The 11,939-nt window shown below is 45.8% G+C and overlaps 3 protein-coding genes across 3 annotated transcripts; 1 reads left to right on the top strand and 2 right to left on the bottom strand.

Annotated features, from left to right (window-relative positions):
• Positions 1–9: 9 nt before the first annotated feature.
• rbm34 (RNA binding motif protein 34) lies at positions 10–2,289 on the top strand. The gene is made up of 11 exons (XM_058070626.2): positions 10–212; positions 475–631; positions 713–828; positions 905–1,106; positions 1,181–1,240; positions 1,325–1,368; positions 1,426–1,509; positions 1,577–1,640; positions 1,702–1,744; positions 1,811–1,929; positions 1,989–2,289. Exons 1-11 carry the CDS (start codon positions 190–192, stop codon positions 2,247–2,249), a joined length of 1,173 nt encoding a protein of 390 aa, XP_057926609.2. The 5' UTR covers positions 10–189; the 3' UTR covers positions 2,250–2,289.
• Positions 2,290–2,989: 700 nt separating this feature from the next.
• On the bottom strand, positions 2,990–5,359 carry tomm20b (translocase of outer mitochondrial membrane 20b). Its single transcript, XM_058070641.2, has 5 exons — positions 5,117–5,359; positions 4,581–4,627; positions 4,404–4,485; positions 3,320–3,462; positions 2,990–3,239 (listed from the first exon to the last, which is right to left on the bottom strand). The coding sequence occupies exons 1-5, from the start codon at positions 5,238–5,240 to the stop codon at positions 3,195–3,197; spliced, it is 441 nt and encodes a 146-aa protein (XP_057926624.2). The 5' UTR covers positions 5,241–5,359; the 3' UTR covers positions 2,990–3,194.
• Positions 5,360–10,112: 4,753 nt separating this feature from the next.
• On the bottom strand, positions 10,113–11,939 carry irf2bp2b (interferon regulatory factor 2 binding protein 2b). The gene is made up of 2 exons (XM_058085458.2): positions 11,053–11,939; positions 10,113–10,971 (listed from the first exon to the last, which is right to left on the bottom strand). The coding sequence occupies exons 1-2, from the start codon at positions 11,738–11,740 to the stop codon at positions 10,235–10,237; spliced, it is 1,425 nt and encodes a 474-aa protein (XP_057941441.2). The 5' UTR covers positions 11,741–11,939; the 3' UTR covers positions 10,113–10,234.

Here is an 11,939-nt window from a genome sequence, read left to right as displayed (position 1 = left end):
GAGGTCGTGTTTTCCATCGGACTTATTTGACAGAAGGACCACATTTAACTTGGGGACGTGCACGCGTGCAAACACTAGATTTAAAGAAGCAGAAATGTACCTAAATATTGTTTTTAATCTAATTTAAACTACAACACTGAATAGGACGAGCGGACGGAAAGTATTTGTGATTGTTTGGTGGAAGTCATCATGAAGAAGAAACTTCGGCACAGGTTTGTTTACATTATTTAATAACCGTATTGTCTAATAGTATGCACTTAACCATCACTATAATTTATACTTAGAAAAAAAATAATGGTGGATGGGGTTAATTGTTAAAAAAATGCTAAAATGAACGTTATTATCCATTATTCTGCACACAGTATGACGCTTTATTAGAAGGGTTTTCATGACGGTGTTTTTACCAGTTTTTATCAAATTAAAATGACTAAACTTCAACACTGTCACCTTATGTTTCGTGTCTTCTGTCCCCAGCAATGAAGCATCTCCTAGACAAGCTTCCGCTGACTACGAGGTGGGTCAAGTGTCAGGAAGTTTATTCCAGAAAGAGTCTGCGGCTTCCGGATCACTTTCAGCTTTGTTCAGCAGCGCTGCACCAACCGCATCAGTCCTCTTCAAGCCTGCCCCCAAGGTGAGACCACCACCATGGACTAGCATCTCAAATCAGTATCGTTGACGGCGCTCTGTAATGTTTCTTGTGTTGTCATGGCAGCTGACTCCCAAGAACATCCAGCAGCTGGAAGCTGAGGACCACCAAGGTGAAACCCACCTTAAAGAGAAGAAGCCCTCTAAAAAGAAATCTGCAGCAGAGCAGAAGCTGGAGAACAGGTAAAGAGGACTTGAATATTTTAATGTAGTACGAGAGCTCATTGTTGTAAAGTACTACAATCGTACTTTTTGTCAGGGAGAGCGGCCTCCAGAAAGCTGATGAAACCGAGCAAGAACCAAAGAAGAAGAAGAGGAAAGCGTCGGAGGCGGGTGCTGTGAAAGACGCCGAGCACTGGGTCTTGAAGAGGCAGAAGCTGCGAGCTCACAAGCAGGAAGAGGCGGCCAAGGCGAACAGGACCGTCTTTGTGGGCAACCTGCCAGTCAACTGCACCAAGAAGGTGCGGCCATCTTTGCGGATATTTGATTGTGAAGCTTCCTCAGAGTGTTCAGTGTATCTGTTCCTGCCTCTCAGACGCTGCGGAGCCTCTTCAGGGACAATGGGTCCATCGAGTCCATACGCTTCCGCTCTATAGTAAGAAATAGGATCATGTCCACACATGTTTTGTCGCCCCAAATGAGCATTCTGGTCACAAAATGTCTACTTTGGTCGCCGCAGGTCCGAGAGGACCCGTCCATGTCGCGCAAAGTCGCCTCCATCAAGTAAGTATCCATTTTGTTCTCCACGGTAGCCATTTTTAAAACTACCTTTCATGGCAGGCGCCAAGCTCACCCCCTGAAGCAGAGCATCAACGCATACGTGGTGTTTAAGGACGCCGATGGTGTCTCCAAGGCGCTGGAAAGGTTCAAAGAGTTTGCACCTGAAGGCATCACTTTTGTCGCGGTAACACTTTGTCTTGTCGACCGACAGGAACGGCGTGGAGATCGAGAAAGATTTCTTCATCCGTGTGGACAGAGCAACCGTCGGGTCCTCAGTAAGTCATGTGACCTCACTGAGAGCGCATCACATGTGTAACGGTCTTTTTGTTCTTTCAGCACAACCACAAACACTCCATCTTTGTCGGTAACCTCCCCTTTGGTGAGTGAGTGAGTGCAGGGTCAAAGGTCGTTTAGTGTTTCTGTTAATGTGTCGTCATGCCGTCAGATGTGAAGGACCTGGCGTTGCGGCGACACTTTGAGGATTGCGGCGGCGTGGAGGCGGTCCGACTGGTGCGAGATCACAACTCTGGGCTTGGCAAAGGATTTGGTTACATCCTGTTTGAGGTACGCCACATGACATGATCGGTGATCACATGACATAAAAGATGACTTCAATATTGCAGAGTTCTGATTCGGTCCAACTGGCGCTGAAGCTAGACGGCTCCAAGCTGGAGGGCCGGTCCATCAGGGTGAAACGGTCGGTGAAAATGGAGAAGAGCAACGCCGGAGGACCGATGGGAAAGATGGCGGCCAGAAGAAAATTCCCGGTGAAGAAAAGTGTGCCGAATCAGAACTTCAAAGGCGAGCTGGCTGATCCGAAGAAGAAACCGAAAAAGAAACCAGCTAAGAGTAAACGAAAGCCAAAAAAGACTGTTCACATATGACAGGAAATGGGCCGAGAAAATAAAAGCCTCGGATTAAAAATTGACACGTTTGTCACATGTTAACATTTTTAATTATTGGTGATGTCATATGGGATAGAAATGTCATCCAATGCCATAATGGGTACCATAGTAAGTGTCAATATCGTGATATATATAGCACATCATGACTGGTTATAAAAATATAAACTTTAAAAAAACAGCAAAAATAGAACACTCATCAAGAAAAAAATGAAACATTTAAATTATTAATTACTAAGTCCAAATATGATGGGAATAGTTATTTTAATTTAATTAAATAATTATTGGAATTAAAATTGTACGAGAAGACAGTTGAAATAGTTGGAACATTTGTAAAAATAACATATTTTTAAACGTCATTTAATGTGAATTAAATCAAAATATTTGTTAAAAAGTTATTAAAAAATACAATAAAGTCAAAATATTATGGGTTTTTTATTTTTATTTTCTATCTAGTATCACATATGACAGGAAATGGGCCGAGAAAATAAAAGCCTTGGATTAAAAATTTACACGTTTGTCACATGTTAACATTTTTAATTATTTGTGATGTCATATTTGCTTTTTCTGACAGTACAATTATTAAGTCATGCTGGATGTTAGACTGAAGATGGGAAGAAAACGATAATTTTTACTTGTGGATTATGGAAACAGACTTAAAGATGTGACGAGCTAACACTGTATAAGTGTACAACTAAATAAAAGACCAAAAGACAAAAGCGTAGTTTGTTCCCACTTTATGTTTCCACTTTTTGTAACTTTGTAAAAAGTTGACATCACAACAGACAAAACAATAAATAGTTGGAGAAACTTCCAGAACAATCCTAGCAGTGATCTAATAAGCGTGTGCCATCCCGGATGAAACAAAGCAACTTTGAGGTCAAGAGTCAGTCCATAGCAGGTCACGGAAGCACAATCATGATGACATCACTCTATATCGTCCTCGCTCAGACTCTGTGCATTCACGATGCGCTGCAACACATAAACACCTTTTTTTTACGAACACACCGACACGCTGGCGGGTGGCGCTACGTCTGAAGAAGTCGGCGTACCTGGCTGATGGTGGGCAGTTTGGTGAGCAATATCTGGAAGACGGGCGGCGGCAGGGTCTGCTGCAACACCTGAAGGAGCTGCTGAGGTTGACCACACACGGCGATGGCGTTGGTCAGGTGGTCCACGCCCTTTTCATAGTCGCCTGTGGCAGAGACGGCATGGAACATTAAAATGGTGATGGTTTGATTTCATTTGAACATGCATCAGATTACAATTGAGTGCATCCCATAATCAGTTCCCAGTTCCACATGTCCAAAAGGAGTAGGAAGAAGCTAAGCTTATTAAATCCTACCCCTCCATCTGGTACTAACTGTTACATTTGTTCACATCCTGCTTTCCTAATATAATTTAAGGTTTTTATTTTTATTTATTTTTTGTCACGTACCAAAGTAAGAGGTGATATGATCATCCAATGCCATAATGGGTACCATAGTAAGTGTCAATATCGTGATATATATAGCACATCATGACTGGTTATAAAAATATAAACTTAAAAAAAACAGCAAAAATAGAACACTCAAGAAAAAAAAATTTGATAATTTAAAATGATGAATTACTAAGTCCAAATATGATGGGAATAAAGTTATTTTAATTTAATCAAATAATTATTGTAATTAAAATTGTACGAGAAGAAAGTTGAAATAGTTGGAACATTTGTAAAAATAACAGAAACATATTTTTAAACGTCATTTAATGTGAATAAAATCAAAATATTTGTTAAAAAAAGTTATTAAAAAATACAATAAAGTCAAAATATTATGGGCTTTGTTTTATTTTCTATCTAATATCACTAAAATTTTTACTGAAATTTCTAAAAACTTCTAAAAAAATCACTAAAAATTTATATCTACAATTTTTATAAAATTTTTTGTCACATACCGAAGTACGAGGTGATATGAGCATCCAATGACACAATGGGTACCATAGTAAGTGTCCATATAGTGATATATATAGAAATCCACTGCTTGTATCAATATGTGCCAATATCAAAGAATTACGATACAAAGAACCAAATATGTTTTTTTTTCTTTTCCGATATCCAATATTAATATCCAATTGTATTGGAACATCCCTAGTTCTTACCTTGTGCCAGTAGCTCCTCCCCCAACTGGATCTCCTCCAGGAAGAACTTCTGCACAGCTTCAGCGTCCTTCAGGTCAGGGAGCTAATGAGGACAAATGTGCATCATCATGATTAGTGATCTAACGGATCAAACACACCGGCAGGGGGAGGGGTGGGGGGGCCATAAGGAGAACCCACCTTTGCCAGACCAGCTCGTTCTTTTGCTGCCTTCTGCTTCCTCCTGCCTGAAACACCAACACACAGCACAAATGTCAATCACTGAGCTGGTATTGAAAATTCAGAAATGATGTCCAAAAGTGTATTTTGACTTAAACTCAGCTGGCAGGTGTGCTATTAAGTCGACTTTGTATCAGATCACAGAAACAATAACGAGCATAAATGCTGCTTTCTATGTAATATCTCATTTTGGAGTGGCTGGTGACGCCATCTTGTTTGTGTTTATTAAGAAAGCGGTGCCGAATGTTTATCCTCCATCTTCAAACGACCTGGGCTTTGTGACGTCATATAATATGTAATTATTGAAAATTCGAGTTCCATATCGGACTATAAAAGAAATTATCCTACTGTATCACATAGTATGGCATGACATGGAATCGAACTAAACAATAGCATATTATAGCACAGTACAACACGGAATATAATAGCCTAGCATAACTGGCGTGGCGCTATGGAGCAGGCCTGATGAAGGTGAGGAAGATGAGGTCAACACTCACGTTCTCGTAGCCTGTTCTTGAAGTTGGGATCACTTCGTCTCTTCCGGTCGAAATAAATGCAGTAACCGACGAAGAGAGCGCCACAAACGCCCGCCGCGATGGCACTCGTTTTACCAACCATCATAGTTCCACCGGACCGGTCAGTCTAACGACGTATTCGGCCTAATTTCACCCGTTTCTCCGCTGCTTCGACTGGTTGGAAGCTGGTGTCGCAGCGGCCAGGAAGAAAGGACCCCAAAAGGCCCCCACCGCTTGACAGGTTTGGTAGTCCGACGAGCGCCTGATAGAAAATAATCCTCCGAACCTGAAAAACAAACAACTTTTTGCATAAATCAGTTAATTTATAAAAAGGTAAAATTATTATGGGTGAAAATTAATTTGAATGGAATACATTTATACCTCTTGGTATAGATTTGCTGTCCAAATGTGAAACCGTAACAATCACCAAAAATACGCAGATGCATGGAGTATCCCTTCATGGCCACATGAGGCGCTAGAGAGCCTGGTTTTCATTCAGGATTTCAGTTAAGAATGTGGGAAAAAATGATAGAAATGAATTAATTCTGAAATACGATTTTGTTGGTGTTTTAATACAAAATGAGTTGTGGATATCAACATTTTTATAATGTAATGGTAAAATAAGCATATTCGTTTTGTTTGGGTTGAAATTGCAAGAAGAATAGATGTTACAAAAAGTAAAAATAAAAAAATAATTAATTTGTTCATCAATATGTTCATTTAACACGTCTAAGTCACGCCCCCAATGGGGTGACCTACTTTAGGGGTGAACCGTGAATTCAGTCATAACAAGCACCACTTCTGGTCTCCAACCAGAACCTTCATGGACTCATAGAACGTTCTCGAGTTAGCAGCGGAGAGATTGTTGGTCAGATGAAACGCAGTTTGGAGGGCTTAGCGAGAGTATTCTTTAAATCCTAAATCACACGGCAGACTTGGGAACCTTTGACCCCGTGAGAGCGAGCAGACATCTGAAATCAGATTAAGCCCCCTGTCCTCACACGCTGACCTCCATATGCTTGTTTTCAGGACCACAGTATTAATACTAATAATAACAACCACATTGGGCTGCACGGTGGATGAGTGGTTAGCGCACAGACCTCACAACCAGGAGACCAGGGTTCAATTCCACCCTCGGCCATCTCTGTGTGGAGTAGGTTTTCCTCCCACATTCCAAAAACATGCTAGGTTAATTGACGACTCCAAATTATCCATAGGTATGAATGTGAGTGTGAATGGTTGTTTGTCTATATGTGCCCTGTGATTGGCTGGCCACCAGTCACAGGATGAGCTGTTAATGTAAAGTGCAGGTCATGTGACCAAAACAGTGTTCTCTGCTGACCTATGACATCAACATGATCATCATTCATTTTCCTTTTGATTTTACCTAAAATTTAAATGTCGGAGATGTTAATTGGGTTGTTTAATGTGGGTATGAACTACATTACCCAGAAGGCATAGTGCTTGAGGGGGGCTACCAGCAAGTAACTGTGATAATAAAGCAATAAAGAGTTTAACACCTCATGATCCTCTATAAGGATTTCTGTTTCTGTCAGGGGAAAGTACGCCGCTCTTGTTGCCATGGTGAATCCGTGACTCTGTAATCTATTGCAAAGTCTATTTAAGGAAGCCGCCTACGCATTGGTTTCACCTGGTTTGGTTAATCCGTGTCTGAATCCCCCGTTTGTGCACATGACCTTCTCTGCTGCACATCCTTCAAGAGTCCTCAGTTGTCACGTTTACGTCTTTCTGCTGGCAGTCACCTCAGCAACCGTCACCATGGTTACCAGCAGGGAGACGGGGTGGTGGGGGGGTGCCAAGACTAGCAGTGACACCTGTTGATTCAGGTCATTGGGTCATCGGTCAAGTGATCAACTTCCTTGTGTATGTGACAACCCCGAAACAACACATTCTGTGCGTGTGTGAGATGATGTCAAGGTCACACAAAGGTCATAGCTGGCCCCAACATGGCGTGTGTGTAGTTGAAGGACTCCTTCACAGCACCAACGACACACAAACACATCAAGCATGACCACCAAAAGCACTTCCTGCAGCAGGAGCACAGATTTACGACTTTGTTTTTTTTGTCGTGGACGAAGGAGAGGACGCCGCCGCCGCCGCTGACGCGCTGCTGTCAACAACGTCTGGCCGCCGTTCAAACACTTGATGTGCGACAAGGAGACCAACTTCACCTCCCAGAACAGGAAGTAAACATGATTTATTAACAGGAAGTGATAGTAGTAATAGTAGTAGTAGTAGAAATAGTCACAGGAAGTAACTGTGACATAAGTAGGTAATCCACGCTAGTTTAAGAGGATGACCTCACGCTGTGACGGCTAATCCACGGTAACAGGAAGCAGACATCTCTTGTTTACATAATGGCTGCTTTCACGTTCAATGGCTCCACCCCCGCCCCCCAACCAGGCTGGAAACCACAAAACGCCAACGGTCACTTTCTGCTCGCCAGTTTCTGCCAAGCCGCAACAAACGCCTCACTTCCTGTGATGGTTGGTCACAAAAAGGATGTTGCACCATGGGGAACATGGGCGAAGCTTATTCATGTCTATTTATAGCTGCGGTTAAACGTCAACAACACTTTGATGGGCAGGCGGGAATAAGAAAAAACAATACGGAGGCGGGTCCGGACAAATTTGTGACATCATAGCTTCTCAGCCAATCATCCGGCAGCAGTGAGCGTCAGAGCATCATCTCTGTGATGATGTCATTATTTGTAACCTACTGGTGTCAAAAGTGATGTACAGTATAATCCTGAAACAGGAAGTGGCCGGCCGTAGATACAGTGAAGAAAATAAGTATTTGAACACCCTGCTATTTTGCTATTTCTCCCACTTAGAAATCATGGAGGGGTCTGAAATTTTCATCGTAGGTGCATGTCCACTGTGAGAGAGATAAACTAAAAAGAAAAATCCAGAAATCACAATGCATGATTTTTTAACAATTTATTTGTGTGATACAGCTGCAAATAAGTATTTGAACACCTGTGTATCATCTAGAATTCTGACCCTGAAAGACCTGTTAGTCTGCCCATTAGAAGTCCACCTGCACTCCATGTATCATCCTGAATCAGATGCACCTGTTTGAGGTCGTTAGCTGCATAAAGACACCTGTCCACCCCATACAATCAGTAAGACTTTAACTTGTAACATGGCGAAGACCAAAGAGCTGTCCAAAGACACCAGAGACAAAATTGTACACCTCCACAAGGCTGGAAAGGGCTACGGAGCAATTACCAAGCAGCTTGGTGAAAAAAGGTCCACTGTTGGAGCTATCATTAGAAAATGGAAGAAGCTAAACATGACGGTCAATCTCAATCGGAGTGGAGCCCCATGCAAGATATCACCTCGTGGGGTCTCAATGATTCTAAGAAAGGTGAGGAATCAGCCCAGAACTACACGACAGGACTTGGTCAATGACCTGAAAAGAGCTGGGACCACCGTTTCCAAGGTTACTGTAGGTAATACACTAAGACGTCATGATGTGAAATCATGCATGGCACGAAAGGTTCCCCTGCTTAAACCAGCACATGTCAAGGCCCGTCTTAAGTTTGCATATGACCATTTGGATGATACAGAGGAGTCATGGGAGAAAGTTTTATGGTCAGATGAGACCAAAATAGAACTTTTTGGTCATAATTCCAATAAGCGTGTTTGGAGGAAGAAGAATGAAGAGTACAATCCGAAGAACACCATCCCTACTGTGAAGCATGGGGGTGGTAGCATCATGCTTTGGGGGTGTTTTTCTGCACATGGGACAGGACGAGTGCACTGCATTAAAGAGAGGATGACTGGGGCCGTGTATTGTGAGATTTTGGGGAACAACCTCCTTCCCTCTGTCAGAGCATTGAAGATGGGTCGTGGCTGGGTCTTCCAACACGACAACGACCCGAAGCACACAGCCAGGAAAACCAAGGAGTGGCTCCGTAAGAAGCATATCAAGGTTCTAGCATGGCCCAGCCAGTCTCCAGACCTGAACCCAATCGAAAATCTTTGGAGGGAGCTCAAACTCCGTGTTTCTCAGCGACAGCCCAGAAACCTGACTGATCTAGAGAAGATCTGTGTGGAGGAGTGGGCCAAGATCCCTCCTGCAGTGTGTGCAAACCTGGTGAAAAACTACAGGAAACGTTTGACCTCTGTAATAGCAAACAAAGGCTACTGTACCAAATATTAACATTCATTTTCTCAGGTGTTCAAATACTTATTTGCAGCTGTATCACACAAATAAATTGTTAAAAAATCATGCATTGTGATTTCTGGATTTTTCTTTTTAGTTTATCTCTCTCACAGTGGACATGCACCTACGATGAAAATTTCAGACCCCTCCATGATTTCTAAGTGGGAGAAATAGCAAAATAGCAGGGTGTTCAAATACTTATTTTCTTCACTGTATATGAATGGCGGACGGGACAAAAAAGTTGACCTCAGAACCACATGGCATACTGTTGACACACTTGAAGAAAAACTGATTGTGGATCAGTTTCATGTGTCAGGAAGGGGTTAACTTCCTCACGCCACACTGGCCGCCATTCATGAGAGGCCATGTGACTTGCTTGAAGAAGAGGCGCGTCCTTGCAGCGGTGAGGCAAAAGGGGGAGGGGACGGGGGACGGTGACTCAGGAATTCCGCTGTGGAGCACATGAACACCCCCTCCCCTCCCCTTCGGCCCCGCTGTTATTACCCATGATGCCGAGCACACTTCTTTTTCTCTAGTTTGTTTTCATCCCTGTCAACTTCTCACGGCAGCCATTTTGTCCCATGTGCTGCGTAAAGATGCATCTGCCCCTCAGAAGGACCCCGACGTGCCTTCCACAAGCAGCGGTCGCCACGACAACAACAAGCAGGAAGTGGCCGATGCAGCTATTTATAGTTGCTCTTATCTCGTAACGCTCGCAAGGCCTCACCACTCCATGTGATACGCCACCATATTTACGTAACACACCCCCCACCCCCGAAAAAAAAAAATAGTGTACAGAGTAGTTTGCTTTTATTGGCAAGTGCTTGCTCACATTCTTCAAAAAAAAGGTACAAACAAAGTAGTGAAAAACAAAAACACCACGGTCGCCACGGTAACCAAAGGACCATTTCAAGCATCCCGTTCCTTCTTGACCTTGATGTCGCCGGCCAAGATGGTCGCGATCTCACCCTGCATGAATGCCCACGGTATGTTGGAGCCCACCAGCGGGCAGCGCTCGCCGCTGGGACAGTACACCTCGCCGCTGGCGCCCTGCTGCTTGATGCTCTCACACGAGCACGGGAAGCAGAACTTGTGCGACGCCACCGACGGGCACTGTACGAAGTGCGTGTCTTCCAGACGCTCGTGACACAACGTGCAGCATAGCGGCACGCCGCCGGCTACTACCGATGAGTCCGGGTTGCTCTGAGGCGGTACCGTGTGTGGCTCCGCAGAGTTGGCGCTCCCGGGACCGTCCCTCTGGGATGGCCTCCTGTGGGACGCAGAGGAGGGCGACAAGGGACTGCTGCTGTTCTGTCGTGCGCCCGCTGTTGTGGAGTGCACCTGAGAGCCATCTTTGGGCGAGCCTACACCGCCCGCGTTGTCAGCGGCGAGGATAAGCGCGGCCATCGGGGAGTGAGAGTTCTGAGCCGTGGTGGCCTCAGGGGGCGCGCAGTGGGACTGGGGTGAGACGGCGGAAGGGGGAGCGGATGAAAATCCCGGCAGCGCGGCGGGGGGCATCTTGGCGACATCAGACGCGGATGGCAGCCACGGCTGACCGTCTGCACCATTCAGCTTGGGGGTGGAGCCTTCGCTGTCCGGCTCGGGCGACGCCTTCCTCTTCATGCTGCGAGGGTGCTTCCCCCTGTCTGAGGAAGAGCTAGTTTTAAGCTAGCTACTTACAAAGTAGGTCAAAAAAAGCACTTCCTGTTGTCATGACGTCATCCTACCTGTCTTGGACGAGGAGGCGGGGCCTTCATATCCCATCATCCTCGGCATAGTCACGTGCTCCTTCTTCAACCTGCTTTCCAGGGAGTGCAGTGCCATGAGCTCGCGCACGCTCTTGCCCTTGCTCGCACACTCTTTGTCCGCCATGTTTTTCTCTTTCATGTCCACCAGAACCGCAGGCTGGGTCATCTGGGCTGCGCGGCCGTTCAACGGCTGGACGGCCACCACGCCGACGTTGACCAGCGGTATCAGACTGGGCGGCACGGCGCTCGTCCTGCGAGGGTTGGGGCTCTGACGGTTCAGCTCCGGCGGCTCGTCGGGTTTGGGGAAGACGCTCGGCAACGGGAGCCCGTTGGCCAACCGCACCGCCTGGTACTCCGGGCCCAGACGGGGCGGCCTGTCGGCCAGGGGGTAGCGGTCCAGGGGCTGCGGCGGGCGGGAGGCGGGCTCCCCGGCTGAGTGGTGGAGGTCCTTCCCGGAGAGCGTTGCCTTACCCGGGTGCGAAGCTCGCCCGTGGGCTCGCTTGAGCTGGCGGGCAGTTTCGATAACGAACTCGACCCGGTCGGCTCCTTCGTAGTTGACACATCCACGGCACACCGCCTCGCTGAAGTCCCAGATCATGGCCCAGGGCATGCGGGGCAGGTCGCATAGATAGCATGACTGGCGCCTGGACGCGGCCCTGGCCGACATGTTGGTGTCCGCGGTGAGTTGTAACAAAGACTGAGTCGACGTTGTTGAGTCTCGATGAAGGAATTTGACGTCAGAAAGAAGACGAGCCTCCGCGGCGGGAAGCCATCGTGTTCCTTTTCGTGGACGCGCCGCCGTCTGAACTCCACACTGGTGGCACTAAAGCCTGGTGACGTCACAGCACGCACGGCTCGTGCACGGG

This window comes from Doryrhamphus excisus, linkage group LG9 (assembly GCF_037039965.1).
Source record: "Doryrhamphus excisus strain RoL-2023G ecotype Guam linkage group LG9, RoL_Dexc_Guam_v1.1, whole genome shotgun sequence".
Classification (NCBI taxonomy): domain Eukaryota; kingdom Metazoa; phylum Chordata; class Actinopteri; order Syngnathiformes; family Syngnathidae; genus Doryrhamphus; species Doryrhamphus excisus.
Note: the sequence above shows the minus strand (reverse complement) of the source record. Positions and strands in the feature narration are given on the sequence as shown.